Source organism: Musa acuminata, chromosome BXJ2-10, assembly GCF_036884655.1.
Source record: "Musa acuminata AAA Group cultivar baxijiao chromosome BXJ2-10, Cavendish_Baxijiao_AAA, whole genome shotgun sequence".
In the NCBI taxonomy this organism is placed as follows: domain Eukaryota; kingdom Viridiplantae; phylum Streptophyta; class Magnoliopsida; order Zingiberales; family Musaceae; genus Musa; species Musa acuminata.
In genome coordinates, this window is record NC_088347.1 from 26,604,243 (window position 1) to 26,631,986 (window position 27,744).

General features: G+C 43.3%; 5 protein-coding genes across 19 annotated transcripts; 1 reads left to right on the forward strand and 4 right to left on the reverse strand.

Moving 5' to 3' along the window:
* Positions 1 to 785: 785 nt before the first annotated feature.
* On the reverse strand, positions 786 to 5,532 carry LOC135624802 (uncharacterized). Its single transcript, XM_065128746.1, has 5 exons — positions 5,358 to 5,532; positions 5,149 to 5,249; positions 3,072 to 3,153; positions 2,927 to 3,000; positions 786 to 1,286 (listed from the first exon to the last, which is right to left on the reverse strand). Exons 1-5 carry the CDS (start codon positions 5,397 to 5,399, stop codon positions 1,034 to 1,036), a joined length of 552 nt encoding a protein of 183 aa, XP_064984818.1. The 5' UTR covers positions 5,400 to 5,532; the 3' UTR covers positions 786 to 1,033.
* A 2,443-nt stretch (positions 5,533 to 7,975) lies between these two features.
* On the forward strand, positions 7,976 to 8,233 carry LOC135625722 (small polypeptide DEVIL 11-like). Its single transcript, XM_065130810.1, has one exon. It carries the CDS (start codon positions 7,976 to 7,978, stop codon positions 8,231 to 8,233), a length of 258 nt encoding a protein of 85 aa, XP_064986882.1.
* A 3,254-nt stretch (positions 8,234 to 11,487) lies between these two features.
* Positions 11,488 to 13,182, reverse strand: LOC135624803 (aspartic proteinase PCS1-like). The gene has a single exon (XM_065128747.1). The coding sequence runs from the start codon at positions 12,941 to 12,943 to the stop codon at positions 11,603 to 11,605; it is 1,341 nt and encodes a 446-aa protein (XP_064984819.1). The 5' UTR covers positions 12,944 to 13,182; the 3' UTR covers positions 11,488 to 11,602.
* Positions 13,183 to 14,154: 972 nt separating this feature from the next.
* LOC135624804 (E3 ubiquitin-protein ligase RDUF1-like) lies at positions 14,155 to 20,386 on the reverse strand. 15 transcript variants are annotated; one of them, XM_065128762.1, is made up of 5 exons: positions 18,570 to 20,386; positions 17,435 to 17,563; positions 17,125 to 17,182; positions 16,776 to 16,862; positions 14,155 to 16,682 (listed from the first exon to the last, which is right to left on the reverse strand). In XM_065128762.1, exon 1 carries the CDS (start codon positions 19,952 to 19,954, stop codon positions 18,779 to 18,781), a length of 1,176 nt encoding a protein of 391 aa, XP_064984834.1. In that variant the 5' UTR covers positions 19,955 to 20,386; the 3' UTR covers positions 14,155 to 16,682; positions 16,776 to 16,862; positions 17,125 to 17,182; positions 17,435 to 17,563; positions 18,570 to 18,778. The 15 variants fall into 15 exon arrangements, with proteins under 15 accessions (XP_064984834.1, XP_064984825.1, XP_064984831.1 ...); XM_065128753.1 differs by having other exon boundaries at positions 17,120 to 17,182; XM_065128759.1 differs by having other exon boundaries at positions 17,010 to 17,182.
* Positions 20,387 to 21,423: 1,037 nt separating this feature from the next.
* LOC135624805 (protein TOC75-3, chloroplastic-like) lies at positions 21,424 to 27,510 on the reverse strand. The gene is made up of 7 exons (XM_065128766.1): positions 26,284 to 27,510; positions 24,217 to 24,438; positions 23,987 to 24,094; positions 23,223 to 23,414; positions 22,893 to 23,141; positions 22,014 to 22,268; positions 21,424 to 21,880 (listed from the first exon to the last, which is right to left on the reverse strand). Exons 1-7 carry the CDS (start codon positions 27,382 to 27,384, stop codon positions 21,641 to 21,643), a joined length of 2,367 nt encoding a protein of 788 aa, XP_064984838.1. The 5' UTR covers positions 27,385 to 27,510; the 3' UTR covers positions 21,424 to 21,640.
* Between the last annotated feature and the right edge of the window lie 234 nt (positions 27,511 to 27,744).

Here is a 27,744-nt window from a genome sequence, read left to right on the forward strand (position 1 = left end):
GCATTATGAGGTCATTGTTGCTAATCTTCCTTAAATTGGATGAAGGATTCTGTGTTGCCATTGGCTTTTTTTTTCCTCTCAAAAAGTTGGGAATTTTGGTCTGTTGGTGTTTTATTTTTTAGTGATATGGAAGTCTTATACGGTGTTTATGCTTTCTTTTTTTTTTCTCTCTCTCCCTTCGTGGGGTTGGTGGTGGTGGTGGGGGTGGAGAGAGAGAGGGGGGGGAAGTGGTAGCAAAGGAGACAAGGGAGAAGGCGAAGGGGAACCAGGGATGGTAGTCGAAACAGAGACGAGGGGAGGGGAGGCAGGGAAGAGAAAGTTGCTACAAATGAAAATGAGAAAACCGATCGGCAGTGATGGATACAGGCAGCGGCTAACATGAAGCGAGGAGCATGAGAGATCATGGAATTAGGCATTAGGGTTTAAGAGGCTCGTCATCCAATCTCCACTGTTCCAGAATTGGCAGTCTTGGTTTTGCCAAATTTGGAATGAGAATTTGACCGGTTTCAAGTCATTTCAATTTCCATTTTGAAATACCGTGATTCCGATTTCATAACCCTATGATCCTGTTCCGGTTTCATCCAGAATCGTGATCATGGAACCATCATGATGTTGTTTCCAGTTCGATCTCAATTCGTTGAACCAGATTTGGTTCTGACGTATCAAAACCGAATCAAATCAGATCAGGACTAAACCCAGTTATCGACACAGACAATCCGGTAAATATCGATCAGCACATATTGAACAAAGTAAAAAAATTAAATTTCTTGGTTTTGCCATCCACATAGTGATCGATAAGTTTATTGATGTAAATATCGATACCCTATATTTGATAATGACACGATGGAACACGAGAAGAAAAGATGGGCTGCGTCCACAATAACAAAGCTCAACGCTAAACTGGTTCTAAGATACAGGGTTACAGCAAGAAAGCAGATTGGCACTCACCAAGTGAAGAACAAACAACAGAATCTCAAGGAACAAAACGACAGCAAGTTGGAATGTGAAAAATGCAAATGTATGTCACAGTGTGCTAACCCCTGTTTCCAGATTTTGGTGGTCTTAGAAGATTCCAGTCCAGCTTTTCACGTTTCTGCTGCTTATGAGAAGCTCTCCTATCATTACTGATCCTCGGTTGCCCACCGACCTCACTTGCACTTTTCGGTAACTTCTGAGGAGTTGTTTTGTCAGTCTCTGATTCTGCTTGCTTCCTCTTGAGGTCTAGGTCAGAAACATTTTTTGAACTACCTGTTCGCAAGTCTGTTGCAGCGGAGGCTTCGTCCATTCTGCATTAACAACAGCTAAAGTTCTCAGAATGTATGCACAGGAAGCCAAGACTGAAACAACACAGCCAGAAAGAAAATAACTCGAGATAAGATACCATGATTTCCTAAGAGATCCATTATATCAGTAAGTAGTCTACAAATACAATAACGCAGGTCAAAAAATATTGGTACTAAGTACATACATGGAACCTCCTCATTCGTTCAATGTATCAAGTTGAATGTATATTAATGAGAAACTCTAGATGCTACTTGGACTAATTGAATTGTCAATTAACAATCAATTGGGTAATTAATGCTCCCCAGCATGTAAGCATTTTATCAAATTAACTTGATGCCAAGGTGTGTCAATACGTTGCAAACAAACATGATAGCAAATATATTAATGGTCAACCATTATCCGATAGATAATTGCCACATAGAAGCTATCATGGAAGGAAAAGGTTCAGGTCACCTTCCACCCGTCTGCCCACGTGGACAAAAGTCCAAAGCATGTCGTTCAGGGTTGTCTCCCTTCTATTGCTCACATGGACCAAACGCTAACAGGGGGACGTTGGGGCGATTACAGATTGTCCCCTCTAAAATCAAATATAAAAGTTAATCTCTGGCGCTACGCCAAAGGACTCTCTTTCCAAGAAAAAACCCACACCCACTAAGAGACCTCGGTCATTAACTTCAACATCTGAAGGACCACGTCGGAAAATTTCCCCTGATATCGATTTTAGTGCAAGTGACGCCTCAGGAGCTCACTTCTCACTCGGAGACACCTCAACCACCACCTTGGACACTCCTACGCCCTCAGGTTTGGACCATGTCGGGTTAACTCATACGTCAACAACGATTTCCCCTAACACAACAGGAGGGCAAATCTCAAACTTTCTTTTATATTCTATCTTCACTCTACCTTGGTTATTTTAATTTAATCAAGGTCCATCCAAATTATCCAAATTATGCATGTGTCACAAAGTTCATGGCAAAGGAATCTCGATTATAGAAATTCTATATATACTAAATTGAACAATGATGCAAACATGGTACAGGTCTCCAAATTCAAACTTTTACAAATAAGCTTAGGTAAGAATAAAAATTAACCACCATGAACAAAATATGACAAAGTCAATCTCATGTTTCCAGTTTTCTTTTCTTTTTTTTTTCCTCACTCTCGCTTGTTTTAGCTTCGGAGGCCCTGACAAGTTATGTGCCAGATATGTTCATGGTGCAAAGGACTAGCTATATATACATATGTACACACACATACACATACACAGAGGGAGATACAAAGATCAACTTAGGTCTGTTTGGTTGCAGCATAAAAGGTGGAAAGTGATTTTTCACTGAAAATATATTCAAGTGGTTTGGTTCATAGGAAAAGGAAAACTATTTTTCTACTCTTCTTGTATTTAAAATAGAAGGAAAAAATAAATTACTATGTTTTTGAGATGAGATCTTTAAAAATTAATTTAGAAAACATTTTTTTTCAATTCTTTTTAGTTCCATCAAACAAACATTGGAGAAAAGATATTCCAAAGAAAGATAACTATGCATCATATAATTGACAGTGAAGCAACTTAAGTGTCAGTGTAACCAATAAAACACTAAATGCAGAATTCAGATGTACTAAAAAGAAAGGACAAACATTGCACCTTTTAGAAATTCCACCATTATTTGAGGTACCAGATCTATTTTGCTGGTTATTTGCAGCCTCTTCATTTAGTTTCTGCAAGACAATCTTCTTTTAGGGGTGCCAAGAAAAGGATACAACTTTTTAAACAATTTTTCATGACTCACATCTATGGAAGGATTGAAACTCTGAAACGACATCCGACCTTTAAGGGCTGCTGGATGAGGATCCCCATCCATGATAACAACGCTGCAGAGAGAGATGTGTAAACATAGAATAGAGAGGAGAATGGGTGAAAGAAACAACTGGCAGCTCAATCTCAAATAGTGAAGGCGGAAGGCAGAAGTGGCAACACATCCTAGGGAGGAGGGTAGCAATAGAATGAGGAGAAAACAAACACATCATGAACACAACCGCAACAAGTAAATGTGAAAGTTAACTAGATTGAAAATGAAGGATCTTAGCCCAAGGAGGCAAGAATGTTTTCTTCCCTAGTACACTTCAATACCAAGATTGTCTACACTGGGATGAGAAGCTGTTCGGTAACCTAGAAAAAAGAATCGGAAAGTAGTCTGACATTCCATAGAAACGTATACATCTATGGTCATGTTCAGCAGAAGTGGCAACACATCCTAGGGAGGAGGGTAGCAATAGAATGAGAAGAAAACAAACACATCATGAACACAACTGCAACAAGTAAATGTGAAAGTTAACTAGATTGAAAATGAAGGATCTTATAAAGCCCAAGGAGGCAAGAATGTTTTCTTCCCTAGTACACTTCAATACCAAGATTGTCTACACTGGGATGAGAAGCTGTTCAGTAACCTAGAAAAAAGAATCGGAAAATAGTCCGACATTCCATAGAAACGTATATATCTATGGTCATGTTCTGCAGGAACATGATAAATACAATTTTCTCCAACTAATATTGAAAAATAAATTAATTGAAGGTGCATCAAGAATCAACAAATTTTCCTCAAAAGCAAAAGCAAATGTCGTGAAAAGAAATAATTGAAAATGATTCGATAGATCATTACAAGTTGGTGGTTAGCCAAGATTTTCAACAAAAACCTCATTTTAGCTCCCCAAAAACCCCTGAAATCTTGTCAATGGGGATAAAGAGATAACGCACATCAAATGTGAGATAGCTCAAAAGGCTTGAAAAGATCAAGAGTAGGATGATTAAGAATCTTATCGAAATCCACATCTGACTAGCAGCCATGATCCCAAGACATTCTTTTTTTTCCATCTATAAACGAAGATAAACCTAATTGTAAACATTTTTTTATTCTATCTTTTCCAATAATCCCACACATACATCTCGATATCCTCATTTTGAATTTCTTAACATGTTTCTAAACCTCCCTATTCTGATCAAATTAGCCTTACAACTGTTTTTTATTTCTTTCAATTTAAGGGAACATAGTGACGAGCACATAGTGATCATGGAGAGCTCCTGATGACTTTCTCCACATTAATCATCCTGTTCCTCTGCGAATAATGTATCTGTTAGTCTTCCCTTCTCACTCTTTTCTTTTTAAATAAAAGCTCTAAGATATATATATATTTTTTTTTCTTCTAGGGACTTTTATGAGACATACACATTACAAAAAAATGACTCATAGGATGGTTCCTTTAGTTAATAAACAATATTGACAACAATTGTTGATAATTTCCTCGCATGCATTATGTAAGATCTCCTAGTAGGATATAGTGTCTCTTACAGAGTGCACTTGAAAAGCTACAAAGCAAATGTCCTGTCTCAGCGCTCTGAAAAATGCTGTCACCGAGTGCTTCTACAAAAAAATACCATGAGCAACAGAATGTTCAATCATGTACCAAGACCAACCGACCACCACCAAACCTACTTGCTAATACACCCTATGGACTTCAAACTGAAGACTCTATTCATCGGCATGCAATGCAATACTAGTAGCTTCATATACTTGTTTATATGGACACAATCTACCTCCTGATACCCCAATATTTCGATGCCCTTCCAAGCATTGACAAGACAATTTGCTATAAGAAGTGTTGATCGCTCTGCAAGGGAACTCCACATCAACTTTGCTTTCTACATAGCATGTCCGAAGCAAGCATGGCAGATAAAACCCGGAGAGAAGCATAAATATACTTGTTTGGCAATTAATTGGTTCGAGATCAAACTCTAATGAGATCAATTTAAAGACACCGGTCCATTCCAGGAACAAGAGGGGCAAAACCCTAAAGATAAGCGGAGCGTACCATCTCCTGGCAGGGGAGGGGGGAGCGCCGAAGTCTGCCCCGGGCGTTGCCTTCTCGACTTCCTTGGGCTTCTCATCCTTCTGGGCAGCCCTTTGCATGAACTGGAAACCGAGAAGAAAAGGTTACGTCAGTTTGGGGATAAGAGCTGAGAGAGAGAGAGAGAGGCGGGGGAGGAGTCCTGGAGATGGCGGAGGATGTCGAGGGCTCGCCTTTAGGTTCTTGAGGGTGCTCGAAAGCTCGCGCTTCGCCATGTCCTTCCGTTTCGCGTCGCCGTGGAAGCCGCGGCCGACAAGAGGATGACCTCCTTGCTCGGCGCCGATGCCGAGCACAGGAGAGAGACACACACGAGCACGTTAGGTTTTAGGTTCGACCGTGCTCGGTTTGATGCGGGAACGTGGTATGTACGAACAGATCGGGTTCGGATCATGGGTCAGTGTATCAATCACGACGTTGCACGTATCTGAAGGCATGTGATCTGACGACTCCGCTTGAAAGTGGCACCGAAGGGGCGTCAATTAATCGAGTATTATGAATAGCCACGTATAAGGAGATCTATCTTGGATAATTTGGGGATTGGGCACTATCTATAGCTCTATATGAAAATATTTATATTTTATATCTTGATTTCTATGAAGTAATATGTAAGGGTTTATTTAATAGAATTTCTTCGTTAGTATATGTTCGTGAACTATTATTGTGACTAGGTGGGGACACTACAGCTCGTATGGCTTAATGGATCCAAATCCATGAATTCGATGAATCATTCACTGTATCGTAATAATACGAATATGTGATGAATGTGGAACCTTATCAAGATGCAAATCTGTGGGCCATGTTTGTAGTCCTTGTGATGCGTTGCTACATGAGCTAATCCACATCCAACGATGCCATGCGTGCAACGAAATCATGCATCTTAATTAGGACATTAGCTTGCCGTCGCCGCACGGCAAACCATCGTTGTTATGATTATTGGGTGTCTTTACATATCTAACCTTTCGATGTATGCCAATAGCATGTCTGTCCCTTTCAAATCCTGATTAAAAAAATTACCCTGCAAAATATTTAGATTTGCATATGTATATATATTCTTCAAGTCTATAAATTTCTAGTATATTTGTCCAATAATTTTAAATTAACTATGATGATCGCTAACAAGGTCAAAAAATATTAAAATTTAAATATCTAAAGTTTTCTTTTTTTTTACAAACGAACAAGATGGATATGATATATGATTCTCGTAACTATGTAGTATAACTATGTGGTATCATCATATGCTCGAATCGGATAGATGCTATCGCATTCCATGCTCGACATGTCATAATTATAATTAAGTATAAGATAGGAGCATACATCTCCGTCAATATTGATCACAGAAGTAATAATACTATGAACTTATTATAAGATGCTTATCGGATACATCAATAATGGTCCCTCATAAATGTATATCCTAAATCCTTTTAACTCATATTGCCTAAAGTATCATAAGAACATTATCGATCATCAATTAAGTATCAATCAACAAAAGGAGGCGAAACATCTTAGTTGGTTTTTCAAATTGACGTCTAGCTCGGATTATCAATCATAAAAAATTATACTAAATCCTAATAAATAATTTTTTATATCATAATCGAATTAATATTTTATATATCAAATTAATCTATTTTAATTATCGAGAGATATATATGAAAAATAATAATTAAGGGATACATAAAATAATTTCAAGGGACAAGAATGTCAGTCGCATAACTATTAGTCTGAAAATTAATTAATGGATGTCAATCATAATAGTATTTTAACAAGGTTTTGAGTTTGATGATATTATATCTATACATATCTCTAAATGTTAAATTAAATCGACAGCGACGCTCAACAGAACACCTACTTTTCGGAGGGGATATATGTGTAATTTTGCGCTATTATTGTCACTGGTGGACCCATCGGGGAGACAATCCCGCGTGGCATGGGCCCGCAAACTTTACTTGCCGGGCCCGGCACGGAGGCCGCCACAAACGTGGTTGCGGCCGGAATCCGTTCCACACCACCGGTCACCCTGAAGTCCACCGCACACGTGTGGCACACGTCCGGACAAGTGCGCGTGTTTGAAGTAGCAGACCTGGAATCGGCCAAGTCAAATACATATGATATCGTGTTCTAACCGAAGGATCGAGCTCAGTTTGCTGCTATTCATGATGTGCTTGTCGGACTCGAGCCGATTCGTGTTCTCCATCAGCCATGCGATCATCGATGTGCGTCTCGAAGATATCGATCAAAGCTCAACGCGCATCTCAAAGCACGAGGAATTGTTTGACAGCAGAAAGACAATTATTTGGGAACAATTTTATCGATAAATTGGTATCGATATCCAAACATTTTGTAAAATATTAATTTTTTTTTTTTTTTTTAACAAGTATTAATAAGTTTTTATAAGAGGTAAATAATGAAGAGGAGATTCCATACATTTAATATGGGAGGTTAATTATTTAAATGAAAGTATATCCAATGCAAGAAGGGAAGGGGGAAAGCTACGCGCAAGATACCCGTTATCCACCACCACAACGCTGTTCCGTCTCCAGCTGTTTCACATACATGCATACATACACCTTCGCCTTCCTCTCCTCCTCCTCCTCCTCCTCCTCCTCTCTATATATACGCAAACGCCGCTCTTCACCGCATCATTCATCCACACATAGAGAGAGCCTCGTACTCCAGCCTTATTTGTGGAATCCTTCCATCCGGTTTTGCTTTGTACTCCGGACATATGAGTTGTGAGTGAGGCATAACAGGAGAGAGGCCTCGATCGGATCTAGTGAATCAGGAGGGGAAAAAGATGGAGCTGTACATGGAGGAGAAGTGGAAGCTGTCCAAGAAGGGAAGCAGGAGCTGCAACGGGAGCAGAAGAGTGATGGGAGCAGAGGGAGTTGGGCCCTTCTTGAAGGGTTCGGCGAGCACGAGGGAAGGGAGGAGAACGGCCGCACCGGGCTCCTTCTCCAGCCGCTTCGCCAGCCTGGTGAAGGAGCAACGAGCCAGGTTCTACATCATGCGCCGCTGCGTCACCATGCTCATCTGCTGGCGAGACTACCCCTGAGGTTTCCGCTCCTCCCAACCAACAACAAGGGAAGGAAAGGAAAGAGGATGTGGAAGGCTTATATAGATAGATCAGAGAGTAGAAGTTCTATTTTTCTTTCTTCTTCTTCTTCTTCTTCTTCTTCTGGATGTACAAATCGATTACTTGGTTTGTGATGTTAGATACACCGGGTGAGGTTTTGGATCTCCTGTAAAGGGGATGAAGGGCTCAGACGCCCTGCTGTAAGCTACGATGGTTCTTGTTGATTATTCCCTTACTGCAGCCGAACAAATGGTTCTTTAAAGATGGACTGTGTTCCCGCAGGGGGCTTCTTCTTTTTGGCTTCCATTTGGAGAAGGAATATATTCCCAGTGTCCTGCAACCCATCTTCACCGCTGCTGCTTCGTCCTCTTTTGCTCTTTCCCATGGTTTTTTATTCATTTCTCCTCTGCCGTGAATTGATTGATGGATGGAGAGAGAGAGAGAGACAGAGAGAGCTGTGAATGAATGAATGAGGGGAGCGATGGCAGCCACTGACATGCTGAATTATTGCTTTACCCCTTTGTATCCTTCGTCTACAAAAACGGTGAAGGTGGTGGCGTCACGTTAGCGTAAAAATGAGAGGGTAAAAATTTATGAGCATACGAAGCTGCGAGGGTTGGAATCGGGCAACGTGAGGAGGCGCCACTGGACCTGGCAAAGGGGCAGCGGCGTTGGCCGCTTCCCTCCGTCCAAATCTGCCATTAAACTGTTGTTGGAGTACCACTGTGTCAAACTTATTATGAGGAAGAAGACATTGATGGAAGTGCCTTAGTAGTATCTTTTCCACAGAAGACTGACCCAAATTACCCCTTTTCTTCTTCCTTCACGCCAAATCCATAAAAATTTCCTTGCATCATTTATCTTCCGCAATATTCCAATGATTCATTCGACTACCAGCTGGCCAGCAGCGACGCTGTTCCTCTCTACTTAAAGCCCTTTTGTCCTGCTCTCTTCTCCATCAGTCACCCTGCCATCACATGCTTTTCACGTGCGAGATACCAGTGCAGCCAACGGGAAGCGATGCTCCTCCCACGGTGGGCGGTACGGTTGCCACTTAGACCGCAGAAATCCTCACATGGTGCTCGAGTTCCGAGAAACAAAAAATAATGATAATAGAAAAAGTAAAATTATATCCATTAATCACGTAAATTAAACCTATTATTAGGGCCTCTCGATTCATAATACTTCGTTATCGAGGAAGACCTCAGAACAACGGGAAAGGAAACAGGGTTGGAGCTTCGAGATCCATGCTCGACAGGTCACACCCACCGATGTCGCTGTGTCGAGAAACATTTTGTGTGCTGCCAATAGTGGTTTTGTCGACGCCATCTACCTAAATATCGTATGCGATGGTGTAGATTCAGAACACGAAAAAGGACTCGATGACTGTGCACCTTTTGAATTCGTGACATGGTTAACCGGGGTGGGTGTCGTGATTCGTGCTGTGGTATGGTAATCCATCAAGACCCTGGTGACATTGGACCGTGACCGCGTCGGATCGAACCGGGTCCGCATTGGGCCCGAGACCACGCCGAAATAATTAACCGGTGAGCTGTTTTGATCCGATGTGAGTCGGTCGTCGACATGCCATATGGCTTTACGCAGTACGACAAGATGCCATCGCGAGCGACAGACAAAAAGTAGCGGATCGTGATCGGCCGAACAGGAGTTCGATGAGATTAGGCGGATAAGGAATCCCGAGTGCATCCGATTGGAGCACATGTCCTCCACAGGTTTTAGATGAGGGAGGTGAGTGGGTTGGGCGGGGCGGGTGGCGAGTCCGACGATTCCAACCCGGACACCCGATGGTGGGAGTGGGACAGACTGGACCGCACGTGGGGCGTGCGACACCCACCCACCCATCATTGCGATTTGACCCCCGCGAACCGGGCCTCACCCGTCACCGCCGTCGGATGCCGATCGGACGGATCCGTTCGCGTCCAGATATGGCCGGTCAACGGTCACGTCCGCCCGCAGCAGCCTTCGGCCCCGCCGCGGCGCCATCCATCGCCCTTGGACGCAGGCAGCTTCACGTGGTGGCGGGCCCCGCGACACGTGGCTGTGATGGGACGCGAGAGGTTCACGTGGGGCTGTGGGGGCCGTGGGCACTGTTCGTTGACGCAGGTGCGGCGGGATTCCCATTCGAACGCGACCGTTGTCGTTATGCCTTCTCTCACCGCCGTGGATGTATACGCGTACGTATAAATCGTAGGTGCGCCTTTTAGCTCAAATGTCTTCACTATACGTGTCATAATTTTTATTATTTGGCACGTCATAATTTCTGAGACTCTTCTTATGTTATTAGACCCATTAAAATTGATCCGAGTCAAGCGACTCTGAAACACTGATTTGGGCCGATTTGGGACGCTATTCTCTCGAATTTTTACTGTAGTCTTGATGAGTTCGATTGAATACTCCAAAAAGTTTTATCTTCTGGCAAGGTTTATGGTTTCAGTCAATACATCCAATTTATTTGATGCGAAGCTATTTATAATTATCTTGATCTCCATCTTCTTGTAGTATGCATTGGATGCTGAAATCTCTCACATTTTAAATATACTGTCTTTATTCATATGATTATCTTCACACATTCACTTCAACATTCTAATTTAAAAAAAAATATTATATATATTATCTTAATCATCTAATATTAAGATTTATAAAGTGTCATTTGACCATGTAAAAAATTTAGTGATCACATAAAACTTATAACGTGTGATGATAGTATGTATAGTTCTATTTATATAAAGACGCGGGTGTTGGGCCTGTTATAATCGTCGATGAATCTTCTTCTTCCATGGATTACTATCCATGACGCGGGCTCTTATCTACCTCGAAATTTGTGCTTAAGCAATGATTGATTGATCCTGATCGTGCAGTAGCCCAACAATCTATATATATATATATATATATATATATATATATATATATATATATATATATATATATATATAAGATTGTTGGGCTGGGCTTCAGAATCAGGCCCTAACGTAGTCCCACGAAGCAAAGTCCATGGCACCGGCACACAGCTCATTGATGAAGCTCACAAGAGACCACATGGGCGGCCGCATTTGTGTTAGTTGCCGGTCACTGCACTATACCATCACCGACTCGCTTCTTCCCACCTATTATCGTGGCTCACGATCGCGGGCTTCGTAGTCAAATCGAGTTACCTCGAGCGGGAGCAAAGGCACGATCGATCACGATGGCAAGGAATAAGACCACGAGTCACGTCAGGAATAAGACTCGATTATTAGCTGCCTCGACGTAGTACATATATACACGCCTCTACACGTGGACCCACTGCGCACGTATTTACACTACCACAAGACGGATCGTTAATAGTGATCACGGGCTCGCCACACCGAGTTGCCGACTCGCCTGGTCGCACCGCGCGGGCGCGAACCCGACCCGAGCGTTCTCCAGGTCGTACTCCACCCATACGTTCTGCTGGTGATGGTGCCCGATCACGTACGCCGACAGTGGCACCAAGTCCGAGTTCCCGAACGTGAAGCACCACACCGCGTCCGCCCCTCGCACCTCGCCCGGCACCCGGTACAGCAGCGTCTCCCCCCCCACCGCCACCTCCGCGCCGCCTCGCAGCAGCAGCACCACCGCCGGCAGCCCCGGTGGGGGCTCCTCCCTTGCCGCTGGCACCCGGAAGCAGAGGTCGAACGCCCCCTGGAACACGAAGTCCGGCTCGCCCAGGGGCGCGAGCGCGCCCCTGGTCTGCCGCGAGAACTCCGCCTTGAGCGCGTCGTAGGCGGGGCCGAGGAGGAACGTGAACTGGCTGCCGGAGTCGACCATGGTCTGCCCGGCGCCGGTGTGGTCCGGGACGAGCACGGACTTGGGGATCGGGAGGAGGGCGTGGCCGACGCGGATGCCCTCGAGCTGGACGGAGTAGGCGACCCGGTCGAAGTAGGGGAGGGGGAGGGTGATTTGGATCAAAGGGGTGTAATTGAACGGCAGCGGGAAGGGTGGCTCCGCGTTGCCGAGGAGGAGCAGTCCGAAGGCGTCGTGATCCGGAATGCAGTAGGAGAATCGGCGGATGCCGCTCTGGGTCACGAAGGAGAGGGATCCCCTGTTCATCCCGAGCAGCCCGGCGGCGTCGGTGTCGCCGCCAGAGGAGGAATAGGCGGAGGCCACGCAGGCGAAAACGGTGGGCAGTGAGGGCGAGCTGCCCACGAGGAAGGAGTCGGTGGCGATGGCGCCGTCGGCGGTGGAGGCGTCAGCATAGGAGAGGTAAACATGGCAACGACCGCCGGGCGAGGAGGCGTCGCAGATGGGCGGCATGGGGAGGTCGCGGCCGCGGTCGCGACAAGTCGGGGAGGAGCAGGGGACAGGGTGGTAGGATGATGACCTGTTGGGGTCGAAGGAGTGGGCAGCGGAGGAGTTGCAGAGGAGCCAGGAGAGCTCGCTTCCGGTGTCGAGCACCATGGAAACGTTGTGCGGCGGCGTGCCGACGGCGAGTGGGACGGTGAGGCTGACATTATGGTGGAAGAGGAGCTTGTTGGATGGCTTGCGGAGAGCCAAAGATGGCACCTTTTGGACTCTTAGCGGCAGTACAAGAGACAAAGATGAGGCCTTTGCACCACCCGTAGTACTCGAGGAACGGGAGGTGAATGGCTGGAGAAGAAAAAGCAGCAGAAATAGAAGAAAACACTGAGAGTTAGAAGCAGAGGAGATCATGCCGTCTGATTTCTTCTGGTTTCTGCGACTCTCTGGATTTGGATCGAGAAGGAAACTATGAAGAGAAGCGTCGTGTTAGTGGAACTCGGAATGCCGTAGAATCGAAGGAACCAACGTTTAGAACAGTAGTGATGGGTGCTGATGGCAGAGGAGGGGGAGGCAAGAACTGGTTGTGAGATATCTGTGTAGTATACGGTTAAGAAGCGTCTCTGTCCTGTCCTTCCCGTGCGCTGGGAGATTAAGGAGACAGCTTTGAAATGACAATGAGAAAGAAGGTTGCAGATTTCCATCTGATTTGACTTGATTTTGATGTTTGGTGACAATGCGATGATTCAGAAAGGGACGTCGTCGTGTTAGGCATCCAAAGTAGGTTTGCTGGTTCTGCATCACTGCCACTTCGTCAAAGAAGAGCACACCCTACAAGAAAAGCCGCAATACTAATGGTGTCTTTATGGCTGTAGAACTACACACAAAGCATGGCGACGGATTCAAGTAATGGGAACATCATGATTCGTGCACAACCTTCTTTGACTCCCTGAAAGCTCGAATGTCGATCGTCATCATTGATCCCTCGTAGAGAAGCAACTCAAGCTTCGTCACCAACTAGTGTGTTGCGGTCATGTGGAACACCAGCATTGTACGAAGCTTGACAGGATCGCAAGGTGGCCAGTCCCACGCAGTGATGTGGAAGGAAGGCGATGGCAGAGCAGTTGAGGTCCACAGCTTGGTGATCCCAGCGAAATCGACTCCATAGATGTGCTGTTGACATCATCCCAAGCTCACGAGGCTTCAAAAAGTGGAGGGTTTTCCAATCTATTTAGAAGAATTCTTTTAGCGTCTAATCATACTTTCCTTCACATTAGTTAGTGTTATTTTAGATTTTGGTTATCTCACATTACAAGCGAAGGTGAGACACAGGTGATCTTGCAAAACTAACCTGAGACATATTTGATGAGGATGCATATCTAATGCTTGAGTTATTGAAGTCACATGATCCAAGAAATAGATATGTGAGTCAATATGATACACCTGAAGGCTTTTTTTATAATTGAGTTTGAGCAACAATTGAAATAAAATAAATATTTAATATGCTAAATACTAGAAAAAATCATTAATCATTATTCAATCATGAAATTGTGCATCGAAAGCTTTCATGTTGAGATTAATGAATCTCTATATTGGTACTAAATATAGACTACTGGTCGAATTCACAAAACTAAAAGTGTTTAGTGAAACGTGATATAATATCCCTCAAATTATCCATACATCAATCCCGCTTTATCAGTTGCATACGAAGAAGAAGACACCCCTTTATCGAGGAAGATTGTACATTGTATTCAGCTGTCACTTTGGACTATGGAGTTTGGTCCATAAATCAAAGATGACGACCGCAGCAAAACGCCAACCCACATACATGCCAAAGTGACAACTGTTGCACTGCTCCACACGATAAAACCGAGCACTAATCGCTTGCCTTCGTTGATTGCATTGAAGGATGAAACAATGCTTCGAAGGCAGTGAGCTCAAAAGATTGAATAGCGAGCAGTAAACTCTCTTGCATCCGCTGCTTTGCATTGGAATGCAGTTGGGATAGATTGTGGAGGTCATACATGACCTACCTACACAAGAAAGCAACAGGCAAGTGATTTCAGAGGCCATGTGATTGCAATGCAGATAGAACCACGCAACCATTAAAACTTGCCGGTGACAGGACAAGCACTGTCTGCAGGCATCAGCACACATGCTTAAAGCAACCAAGCTTTTTTGGCTTCTGCTGGTGAAGTAGTGCCGATTTAGCAAGTTAATAGTATCTGAGCTCATCAACTGTTCTACTGATGTCTTCTGCTGTGTCTCGATCATCTTTACATGGATAAAAGTCAAATTTCCAAGATGATGAGGATCTTCAGAAGCCTTTTGTGTGTGATGACAAATCATGTGGAAAATGACGGGTCAAGTATAGCAGCTACTGGGCCTCATGACACTCCTTGGGTAAAATTTCTTTTATCCCCTCAAACATCATTAATTGCCTCTTCTGTCAACCATGCTTGATGAGTACTGTTGCACCAAACAGGTGGTCTAAATTCTGTTCAGGAATACCAGGGAAAGAAAACAGAGTATTATGATGCACAGTGCTATAAGAACCAAAAGAGGGGAGGCATTCTGTATAGCTCACATATTCTTGATAGCAGTTGGTGCTCAGGTTCTTCAATCACCTGTCAGCATATCAGAATCTGATACATTGATTTAAGCCATCATGTTGAATAGAAAATCCAGCAGTCCTTGCAAGACAAAGTCATGGGTCTAACATGGAGGAAATCTTGCAAGAACAGACATCATAGGAATCTCTCCTTCTGAATCTCTGTGAATGTGCAGCTGGACTTGATAGCTTAATATATGTGTGTTGTACTATCCTGGAGCTTAATATAAAATTCATGCTAAACCCACTTAATGATTTGGTACTATGGTGCCATGCTTGACTCACCTAAGCTGTTTGCATTATTGTCTTAGAACAAGTTTTTTGCAAGCAGCAACTCCATGAGTCACTCTATTCTACTGCAGAACTGTTTCAGGTGCTGTTTGAAATCAGTACTGCTTTCCTGGGTTAGGCAAACTTATCAGCTGTCCACTTATCTGCGACAACTATACATATACATATACACATACACATACACATACACATACACATACACATACACATACACATACACATACACATACACATACACATACACATACACATACACATACACATACACATGTAAGATGTGTAAGATGTTTGCTGGGAAAAATTCTTACATGAGCCTAATAGCCCCACTAAGTCCAGCCCACTCACTAAAAGCCTCCATTCACAAGATTGGTGGCCAATATGGACCCGAAAGACAGACAAAAATATAATATTTGAGTTATCAATAATGATGCCATATGGCTTGGACTTCATGTGCGGGTTTATGTGATGAAAGAATCAGATTTGCTAAATCCATTATCTAAGTTAGATTTACTAGATTGTATCACTAACCTTCCATTGTAGACATCGCGAAGACAAGGGATGAAGACAACATAAATTATATCTGCTAATAGGCATCTTTGTCTTCCTGGTATTGTGGTGCTTGCTGCAGTAGAGACAAATGATCAGCTTTGTCTAGCAAGATACCATGTCCTCCCTTTCTTGTCTATTTGTCCTGCTCCTAGTTTCCCATGCCCATGGCAAGCAGGGCAAACTTTGATCACCACGCAAGATTCCTTCAACAAATCATTTGAGAAGACAAAGCAGGTTGCATGGAGAGGTTGAAAACAATATCCTGATGCAGCCAGCTGCATTGATCTCCAACCCAGTGCACAGCAGCAATCAGAGACTTGGTCAGAGGAACGCATTTGATACGAACAAGTTCAATGCAATCCGAGTAGTCATGCTGGATCGCATTTTTTGAGATTTCAGTCTCCAACAACCTAACTCTTTTGGAGCTGACCTGCCACCCACCTTGATGGCACCTAAAACGTGTCCCCATGTCTCAGTCAGTGACTCAGTGTCCTTTGAATGATGCACTATGGGAAGTGGGGACAACATGGTTATGACAGCTTCAGCAAGTATGTAACGTAGTAAATGGGGAAAAGATGATGCTACTCCTTAAATGCCTGTTGGATGTCCACACTTCACGGTGGTCAAATGGACTTAAGTGCTGTTTGGACTTTGAATGGGTTTGATGAGAGCCAAACCATCAGATCCTTACAATTCCACAATCTGAAAGGCAATGCCATGTAGTGAGCAAGAGTCAGAAATGCATACAAAGACTATGAAGTCAAAAAGTTGGTCTTTTAGGTTCAACTCAGTAACCTGTAATCGCTAATCTTCGGCTTGGGTCAACCATTTTTGCTGATCAGAAGAAATGTTGTGAGTTCGGCTTGGGTCATTACATCATCACTGCATCAGAGACAAGACAACAAGGCATTAGAAAAGATTACATGTTGTAACTGCATGCAAAGAATTAAAACCAACATCAGCAAGTAAAACTAAGGTGGTGTAATAAAAGATGCATTGAACACTTTGACCAGGTTGAACAAAAGCTACCCATAAGATATTTAGTATCAAGTCAACTAAAGAATGAAGAAACCCCTGAGACATGGTCCACTGAACATAGGCACTTCTGGTGAAAGGTGGAACAGAGAATCATATCTTGCCTTGCCTTGTATTTATGGGCATTCCATGGAATCTCTGACAAACTTGTTCAAATATAAGTTCACCTGTACAACAAATAAAAAAAAAAGGATCATACAATGTACCATGCCACAGAAAGGACTAAATCCATATGTCACATTCATCTAAGATTACATCTTGACCATGTGAAGAGAGAGAGAGAGAGAGAGAGAGAGAGAGAGATTTGTTGTGTCTGCTTGTGATTTTTTACTATTGCAGCTGTCCTTCCCAATGCCATTAGCATGTTATCACTGTTTAATCAGTCTTGCTTCATTGTTAACAAGGATTTTCCTACTTACTAGAGCCTTTTCAACACTGATTATATTCACAATGCACTGTGAGCAAAGCTACAACTTCTCAGTTCCTGAGCCAATCATCCAAAGTGATGATTATAGGGAGGAATATCTTGGCATCAAGCTTTTGTTTACCTGAAAATTCATGGAAGACTGTACATAAAGACAGCATGCTACAGAACATAATGTATGAAAGTATTTAGTATTCCATCACCATCTTAGTAGTTCAGTAGATCTGATTTCATAATTACTTTGAAGAACTATATTATAGCCTGTCTCATGCATCATGAACGGGAATCAACCCATAACAAGAAGAAGACTACTCAAGCATTTAATTTTGAGATCAAGCAAAAACTTGTCTGCTTACAGTCTCACAAAAAGGATTCCAGTTTAAAAAAATTGTTTTACAATTTCTATGGTTCTGTTAGAAAAATGATACATCATAACAGCTAAGAATGATATAGACGGGAACGAAAAAAGAAGCCTATCACTCTAAAATATAAGACTAGTTCTAAAGCAGCCAAAAATCCAATTGTAATTCCTGATTTAAAGTTAACAGGCAGCTACATTTCAGTCAACATACACAAATGCTCACTAACATAGCTGGAAGAGAGAGATGAATTTTGAACGGAAAAGAACCAACAAATCCCCTCCTCAATGATCAACGAGAAGACAAATAACAAACAAACAGATTGAGGAAAGCCAACCACCAGATATCTGCCCGTGTAATCGGATAGAAAGATTTCAACAATAGCTTTTAAAAAGTCCAACCAAAAAGAAAAAGAATCATAAATTCTTCATGAAGAGTTATACTAGTACAGGTCAACCACCCATGAGAACATAAAATACTGCTCCAAACTATACTGATGCTAATGATATGGCAAATGAAAGGCTATAATGTATAAACATGCACTTGTAAATCTCTTCATGAATTGTAAAACTAAGAACTTCACAAACAAAAGAAGTTAGATACACCTTATACATGATATTAAACTAATGAGTGGAAATAATTCAAACTTTTCTATTGAAGATTGAACAACGGCATAAATAATGAATGTTTAATTCCAAAATAACCACACTTCAAGAGGCCATAAACCTTTGTAATATCAGAAAGCTAGACTACAGAATAAAAGCCACTTACATGTGGACAAAAGAGCAGAACCGATTAGGAAATCTGAAAGGATATAGAAATCAAAAGATGATACATTTTTTTTTAATCTTCACTAGTCACTGTGGAATTATATCCAGAAAATTACCAGCCAGCAACCATTTGCATCCTTTTTGCAGAATCAAGTAACTACAGTTTTGCAGAGGAATTGGATTGAAGAGCAAAAAGTTGAACTTTTCTACTCAGTTATCATCATCACCATCCTCCAATACCCTACTTGTGCTCTGTCCCCGATAGCTCCTACTGAAGAATGGATATCTCCTGTGTCTAAGAGAAGTGGTTGAGAAAGAGCGAGACTCGGAGGTCAGACTCAGTGAAGATGTAGGAGGAGATCGAAGACGCCTGAAGAAGGAGAAGAAATTGCGGAATGCCCGAACAATTCTTCCACTCTCTCTGGATCTATTTCCTCTTGAGGACCACGATATCCTTCTCGGTGTGCCAGCGGTCCTAATTCCTTCATCCATCTCTGTGTAAACCATAGGAAGCTCTCTTTCCGTGCCTCTCCTGCCACCAGTGAACCTCCCAACAGCGAACCCACCACCTGGAAGCCTCCATATGGTGAGCCCCACCGTCTCCTCCTCGTTCTCAGCCACATGAGTCCGCTCGTCGTCCTCCATTTCTTGCACATCCGTCGGCATCTCATGGCGACAAAGAGGGCAGGAATTTCTTAGCGAGAGCCAAGGCAGGATGCAATCCTGGTGGTAGATGTGTTTGCAGGGCATCTCACGGACCTCAGTTCCGAGCACGAAGGGGTCCTTGCAGACGGCACAATGGGACTCCATCGAGATATGGCCATCGGCGATCTCGATAGTGGGCATAGACTCGATGGCGACCTTCGAAGCCGGCGAGTACTCGAAACCAGGCGCACCGCCGATTCCGTCAACCTCAGTCTGGGAGAGCTGGTCGAGTATTCTCTCCAATCCCGAGCCCATCAAGAACTCCGACATGCTTTCCGGCAAGGGGCGGAGACCGGATCGGGTGCCGTCATCGTAGTAGAGCTCGAAGCTGCTGTTGGTGGTCCAATCCGCATCGCGTCGTCCGCCTACGGGAGGACTGCGAAGAACAATGACGGGGTTGAAGGGAGAGCGGTCGCCAGTGGACGCACGATTGTTACGGCGGAACCTAATTTCCGAGGACTGGCGCCGACGGCCGACGGCCGCGGAGCTGTTGTCGACGGCGGAAGGGACGCGGCGGCGACGAGGCTCGGTAGCGGTCTCGGAGGCAAGAGGAAAGCGGCCAGGCGCGTCAAGGAAGCCACCGCCACAGTCTGGGCAGATGACTGCGTCCCAGGGCCAAATGAGGACGAAGCGACAGCAGTGGTGGCACCAGTACGTCGATGCCGTCTCCATGGAAGCCATCAACGACCAAACGAAGATGGCGATGGCGTAGGCTGCGGCGCCGACGACGAGGAAGCACCGGAGGAAGAGAGGAGTTCCCTTAAAAAGATGCAACCATTGAAGTTTGATCCCAAAGTCGAACCGATCTTGGATGGAAGCCCTAAGAATCCGAGTTTCCGAGAGATACAGCACCCACACCGATCAAACCATTCAAGAAATCGCTTCGATCCAATCTCCAACTTGAAATCCCAAACTATTCCTAACCAAATAGAGGGGGAAGAAACCCGAATATTTTGAGGAGAATCGAGAATCCCTTGCTTAATTTGCAGTCATATCCCGCAAGGATTCGGGGATTTGGGAGGATAGAGAAGGAGGGGGGAGGGAGGGAGGTTTTAAGCGCTCGACGAAGCTTCAATGGCGGAAGCTCGTGCGCGCGGTGGCGTGCTTTGGACGGTCCGTTCGCGGACACAACCGGAGACGCCGTTATTACGATGTCATTCCTGAAGCGAGTTCGCTTGGGTTATGATATCCCGACGGCGTTAGTCAACGTAAGGCAGAGCGGGAAGCGGACCACGTGGGGTCAGAGAAGGCGACCCGGGTCGGGCCGAGTCGGCGGGGGGTAGGGTGCAACGACTCGGTCCGGTGTCCGAGTACTTTTGCAGCCAGAGTCCAATTACTAAAATACCCCTGATATAGATTGGACAACCTGTGGTCCACTAACCCGGGTTTAGTGCCACTTGTACAATTTCAAGTACAATTATTGGAGCGATAAAAGAAAGAAATAAAAAAAAGCCAAAGTGTTTCTATGTATATTTATACGCAAGGGAAGAAAAGCCAAAGTTTTCTTCTTGGTGGAGAAAAGATGAGGAAGGGGATAATGCCCGTCCTTAGGAAGACATCCATGACGTGTGTCAATGGTTTAGGTTGATGAATGGCCTGTGGGACTCAATTGGTGCAACTCACTCAGCCGCCCTGAGTTGGTCAATGATTGGTCGACTTAACAAGATATGCGAGTGTTATGTGGATCTACGACCCGCTCCAAACGGATCTGACACGAGCTATAATTTTGGGTCGGGTTGGAGTTATTGGGCCGTGATTGCAAAAAGGATCGGCCCACGTCGTCGCCCCATCTTCTTTTCCTCTTCTTGCTATTTCAAGGAGCATCATGGTGATCTCATCAAATCCTGCTTGCAGCATCAACACCTTGGGAACTTCTTGCGATGCATTGTTAGATCAGTGTCCAAATCCTTCGTAGTTTAGGGCGTTTGCCAGTCATATGACGAAACCGAGATCATGCACAAAAGAGATCCACGAACGTGAGAAACACACAAATAGAAACTACGAGTAGAGATAAATCCACGGATTTATGGGTTGTTTATCCAAGCGGTGCCAACATGGCACCAATCATTTCCCAAGAGACAAATTTAGCTTCTTTCAAAGTTATTTCCCAGATCAACTTTGCTTCTAAATCTATTTCCGAAACTGGACACTAGAAAATCTAATGAATCCTTTGTTGCATAAAGAAAATCACATAAGAAACAGTTCGGTTCTGCTGTTCATTTAGTTCAAAGATCTATAAAGGCATAAAACACAAATTTAAACAGCACACACTATAATTTGCATGTTGAACGTAATATCTTGTAAATATAGAAATGATGATGGAAAAACCTGGTTAAATTTTTTTTACTGAAGCCTGTAAAATTCCCCTCAAAATCTCTCACCGAACCTAAAGAATACTGCACCGGTACCAGAATTGTGATCCATGGCGTACTCAGCTCTCACCATCCCAAGCTTCACACCGGCACCATAGGAGGAGCCATGCCCAGCTCGGCGGAAAAATTCAGTCGGGTTTCCCTTTACATCCTTCGAACTGCCAAGGTCATTTCCATGCTCCGCAAACAAATATACATGGGTGTTCTTCACGGGGATTCGCAGCTCAGTGGCAAGCTACAGTAGAACAAAAGTCATGATTTTGAATTATATTGGATAGCATAATCACACAAATATTCGTTTCTTCAGAATATAACACCCAAGAAAAATGGAACAATGGATAAACAACAAACCAGTGTGTCCTGCTCACCTCGAGAATGTTCCTGCAGGCACCCAATTCTCCCATGTTGTAGCCTCTCACTGAGTAGGGACCTCCAAGAGTGAAAGCATCATAGCTTGGGAGGTCTCCAACACAACCACCATAGTGTCCATGAAGAACCAGAACAGGTGGTGGTGATTTACCTATGCCTTCTTCAACGTTCTTCAATGGAATGAACCGGGTTAATGTGAGCTGGTGGCGGTTGAAGAATGGAAAGTTGCTGCCGATTCCAAGACCTTGGTCCAGCTACCATCAAAATTCAATATGATCATTAGATGAGCATGTCATCATGTCTAGATGTTCTACTCCATGTCACACAGAAATTTTATATGAATGGAGATGTCAAATATCACCGACCAATGGCAAAAGGGAAAAGCGTGAATGGTCAATAGAAAAGTTTTTGACTCGAGAAAATGAAAACTATGATGTCTCCATATTCCTTGGAGTTGTGCATACTCGAGTACATGAACTAATACATATCCATAGCTCAAAAACATACAGGGCAAATGAGAACTACATAATCAGACATGCATCAATTAGTTGTCCATGTATAAAATGTCTAGGATAACCTGGATTAGCTGTGACTTACAAGCGCACTACCATCCAATCAGTTACGAACAAATTACTTTAAAAAAAATCTGGAGGAGATGGTGAGGTTGAGGGAAATGAATCTTTATGAATTACGTGGCCATATACCATATATGCTAAATGGTCCAAATATTCAACTCTAAATAAGAAATTATCAACAAGCCTCTAATGGATTACTTTTTATGTCTACAATAATGTTAAAAATGTAAATCTACCATCATATCGACACCTTTGATTACAGATGCATGCAAAAAACCTTTAGTTGACAGCAAGACTAGATACCTGGAAGACATCTCTCTCACCAACGGTTGCACCATTCAGAAACTTTGTGTTGTCACGTGTAATATTCGCTTGTGCAAATGCCATGCGATCAATGCCAGTACCGCTGAGGGTTGTTGGAGGCCCATCCATGCTTAAACCACCACTAGGTAACACTCGAGCACCATGGGTACAAATGCTAGTAGTTTCATCACGGGTTGTGATCTCTTCCATCACAAGCCCATAAGTAAATTTGCTTTGTCGGGTGAAGCTCTGAAATGTTAACAGTGAGTACTACAGCAGTGAAGAAATGGATCATGGAAATAAAATGAATGGCTATGTCAACAATGATACCTCGGTTATATTGGCTTTAAAGCCCACTCTATCAATCCATACAGGTGGAACTTCATCTACACCTGGACCACCAGTGAAGACAGGACTTAACTTCCGGCTGTTAAAGCAGCTGGTGCGGAAGGTTCGGTTGCGAGGGTTGGTCACACCATCTAGATAAGGGTGCACATATTCAAGCTTGAAAGACAAATCATCCTGAACAAGAGTGAGAAAATTACATAATAAGTCAAACTAACACAATAAATCACTGAAAGCTCACAAATATCGCACGAGCATATGAAGGTTTGTGTTTATCTCCTAATTCTCTACTCACATTTCCAACAATAACTAAATTGAGATTAAGGAAAAATGAATGGAAGAATTGCTTTTTTCAAACCAGTTCGATGTCAGAAGAAAGCAAACAACCACTGGACACACCAACAGACAAAAATTTCTGACATGGGCTAAATAACTTTTAAATCATTATAATCCACAGAGGAATAGAAAGTCCTTACTCCTGAAAATAAGAATAACTCCACCAGAAAATTGAAAATCCTGACTCTTGACTACAATATAAATATTATTGCCATCGGTGAACCCTTTAGGGCAACCATGAACAAGCTCCCACTATTGCCAATGTTCAGTTTTACCCCTACATGCATGAGGATGTTTACAGTGATCTCAGTGCAACCTCAAGGTTTTTGATCAATTTCAGCACTTTAACAAAACAAATTTAATCAAATCCAACAATTTGTAATTCTACAACAAGGAAATCAAGATTTACACACCTGAGGATTGAGAAGATTGCTCGATGTAACCGAACCAACAATTGATCTGTTCAAACCATTTATGTTGCGATGTTCAAATGAAACAGTTCCACCAGGTTGAACTGAAGCCTAACAACAATAATGCACACAATGTGAGGAATCAATCTCTTTGAAGAAGCATAAGACAGTTTCAATCTGAATACCAGCCCATTCTTACAAACTGAAAGTCATGTCAGCATGGACAGAATTACCAGTGTTGGTCGTCCATCACGTCCAGGTACGATACTCCATTCGGTGCTTACTTCAGCTGTCTTTTGATCCATTTCTCTGAGTTTGATTTCAACTATTATGCCTCCTTCATTCTTTTCATCTGGTCGTGGGTTCACCTCTATATTGGAGAATAAAGCAAGCGAGTTTATGTTCCTCAAAGCTTGCTTTCCTGCTTCTATGTTAAAGACATGCCCTGGTCGAAGCTGCACTAGATCAAACATATTATAATATATTTATAATATTACAAAAATAATATTCCAAAAATTAATACAACAGGTAAGAAATAAGAATAGCAAAGTCAAATCCTTTTAAGATATGATGATATGTCAGAGAACCTGGAATTGGTGGAATACAATGTGCAGAACAAGCAGAAATGTGATTTATGACATACATGTTTGACAATTATATTAATCTGTCAGCCTAATTTATGTATAATCTCATCAAGAAAACCCTCTCCAGGACCTCAATGGATATTTAATATGTACAAAACAAACTCCAGGTTCAGAATGATGATTGTTCACAATAGCAAACCTTTGCATATATGTCCCACGTTGCTCTTGGAATATTTATCTTAATAACACAATAACCAAGCTGGTTGTCGGAAAGTCATCCTTAAAAAGTGATACAGATGCTACAGGCAAAAAAATATTAAAACCAATATGGTAAATGGCCATCGAAATATTAAAACTTGACAGTTTCAACAGAAAAATTAGCCAAAAATGCTAGCAGTTTATCTAAAAAATTGCAGATGTGTTCTTATTAAAGAAGATATAAAAAGAAAGAAATGAAGATGAGAATACAAAGAAGAGAAAGAGCGAGAGAGAGAGAGAGAGAGAGACTTGTGTTGAATCCTTATGAGTGAATCACTTCCATTTTTGCCTTAGCAAAGAATAAGAAGCAACTAGCAAGAAATTGCTATCCAAACTGCCAACATGAATGGTAGTTTTCCACCCAGTACGGGTATCTTATCCCATTGCCAATTTCTAAGATCCACTTTCTTGAATTAATAAAATATACAACATGATGCTGACCATTACTTTTGGCAATTTTTTTTCATATATTCATTGGAAATGTTGGTGTTTTTCATAACCAGCTAACCATTCATAATCGGCTAACTCATCTTGTATCAGATCAGTGATTATTCATTTGAGGTTTAATTTTTTATGTTTCTTTCCTTCACTAGTACAATTGGATTTATAAAACTAGTGAAGTTTAGTTTGCCATGATTGCGGTTGGAGATTGGAAATCTCTTTTTCCATAACATTAGCTTGCTGGAGAAAGATATCCGGTAGGCATTCCTTTATACTCATTATTGCTTATATGTTTAGCCTGTATTATAATTAAAATGTAACAAACTTGATGCTCTTGAGTATCATGCTGAAATGTACATTGTCATTTTAGACATGCAACCTGTCAGCCTTTCCTAATAAATGAGATCTTATTTATGTTTTAAAAATTGTCAAATATTGATGTAGCTTCAGTAGTTTTTTGTTGAAATATACACTATGCGTGTGCACTTACTAGTTTAAAGTTGGAGGTGAAAGAAACCCTAACATAGATTCCGGCCTATGACATAGGTTACAACTCTGAAGAGCTTTATCACAAACTTAGTGCAATAAGGTATTTTCATTTGAGCAAATCCCAAATTTCTACAAATTAGCCTCATACATAACAAAATGATAGTTAATCCTCATGGAAGACAAAGAAACCATTTAAATTTTAGTCAAATGATAAGTCACTCTAAATCTACACTTTTTCTGTATCCTGACCACTTCTTTATATCATCAAAATGCAGTGACTAACAAAGAATAACTAGAATAATCAGACATGTGAACAATCTCCCTAAAGGAAAACATCGGATAACTTATTATTGTTTCAATTTAGAGTTGTATTCTAACATTCCTAGCAAGTCAGTCTCCAGCAGCAAACAATTCAGACAGCACTATGGTTTTCTCATTTACCACTAAAGTTTTACATTCTGTGATACACTCATCATAGAGCATTTAAGTAGTTATCAACAAATGAGGGCAACAATGTGACAACTATACCTGTCTGGGCAGCTCCCGGCGAATGACAGCCAAATGAGTATTCCCTTCACATAGATTTCCAAGCTTATCCAGGAACTGGATGTCAAGCTGAGTAATATCACCCTCCACGACCTCACACACCACCTCCTTTGTATTCAGATTCCCAAAATTGACAACCTGGGCGCAAGCATACCCCTCATCCTGGTACCACTTCTGCACCCGGTCCCGAATCCTCTGCAGCAACCTAGCACTCACTTTCCCCCTCTCGCGGAGCATCTGCAGCACCTCCCGCCGGACTGTCACAGGCAACAAGCATGACCTTGAGCGCTCGATCCTCCTCCTGTATTCCCTCTCCTGGCTTCGAAAGTACTCTAACTTCTCCCTCTCCGTCATGTCCGGGTCCATCTCCATCTGCTTCGTCTGCGGCATCAGCCCGACGTTGATGCAACGAAATGCGTCCGCAGACTGCCACGTGCTCTCGGCGAACGACACTGTGAGGGCCAAGGTGCCATCGGGCTTGGTCTTGCATTGGAGGTCGACCTTCTCAAACATGCCGGAAGCGGCCAGGTTTTCCAACTCTGACTGGAGCTGGGCCTTGGTGTAGACGCCACCGTTGCGCAGCGACACCATCTCGAAGAAGGAGTCCTCCGTGCCGGCGACGGTGGTCGAGCGCCGGCGGTCAAAGAGCAGGATGTCGGAGATCTTATACCGCTTGAGGCCGCTCAGCTTGTTGAGCTGGACGACGATGTTAGCCGGTAAGCCATGGGGGTCCCACTCCCGGCCGGCGCCGCCCTCCTCCTTCGCAAGCGCCACCAACGGGGAGAACAGGTTAGACCAGAAACCACCCCCATCGCCGCCGCCGCCTCCCCGGTACCAACCTCCGCCACCGCCGCCGTCAATGGGGGGAGGGGAGGACGAAGCAAGCAAGATGAACCCGCCACCAGCCGCGGCGGCAAAGGAGACCGCGGAGGCGGAGAAGGCTGCAAGGGATTTCTTGCAGGCACCAAAAATGGAAGGTTTAGGGGCCATGGATCTGTCGGAGGAGGGATGCTTGCCCCTCCGTGGTGCAGCAGAGGAGTGGATCTGGGGCCGAAGGAGCTGCTTGGGGGCGGTGAAGGCCATGGCAGCTTGGAGATTGGGAAGGGAATGGAAGGGGGGGGGGGGGGGGGAGAGGCGGCGGTGAGGGTTAGGAAAGCACAAATGGCTCCTCCAAGAAAGGCACCACGAGTTAGAGGGTGCGGGTGACGAGCCTCGATGATAAAAGTAAAGGGTTTCGCCAGGGTTTATGTGATACCGGGCTCACTGCTCACCGCCTGGGTTGGACTCACTCATTAGGGCCATTTCTAATATTATTTTGGATATTTATTATTATTATTATTATTTATTTAAATCTCAAGATTTTATTTTTTATTCTTTTTTCAAAAAATTATCTCTACCTTTCATCACATCCATCATCATCTTTACTTAATTATCCGTTATCTT

Coding starts and splice junctions, on each gene's coding strand:
- LOC135624802 (XM_065128746.1), bottom strand. CDS start 5,399: ATGGCGAAGCGCGAGCTTTCGAGCACCCTCAAGAACCTAAAG. Junction 3,154..5,148: donor CCCTCCCCTGCCAGGAGATG/GTACGCTCCGCT, acceptor CTCTCTCTGCAG/CGTTGTTATCATGGATGGGG. Junction 3,001..3,071: donor GTTTCAATCCTTCCATAGAT/GTGAGTCATGAA, acceptor ATTGTCTTGCAG/AAACTAAATGAAGAGGCTGC.
- LOC135624803 (XM_065128747.1), bottom strand. CDS start 12,943: ATGATCTCCTCTGCTTCTAACTCTCAGTGTTTTCTTCTATTTCTGCTG.
- LOC135624804 (XM_065128765.1), bottom strand. CDS start 19,954: ATGGCTTCCATGGAGACGGCATCGACGTACTGGTGCCACCACTGCTGT.
- LOC135625722 (XM_065130810.1), top strand. CDS start 7,976: ATGGAGCTGTACATGGAGGAGAAGTGGAAGCTGTCCAAGAAGGGAAGC.
- LOC135624805 (XM_065128766.1), bottom strand. CDS start 27,384: ATGGCCTTCACCGCCCCCAAGCAGCTCCTTCGGCCCCAGATCCACTCC. Junction 23,415..23,986: donor GCAATCTTCTCAATCCTCAG/GTGTGTAAATCT, acceptor ACTCTTGTTCAG/GATGATTTGTCTTTCAAGCT. Junction 22,269..22,892: donor GTGAGAGAGATGTCTTCCAG/GTATCTAGTCTT, acceptor TTTTGATGGTAG/CTGGACCAAGGTCTTGGAAT.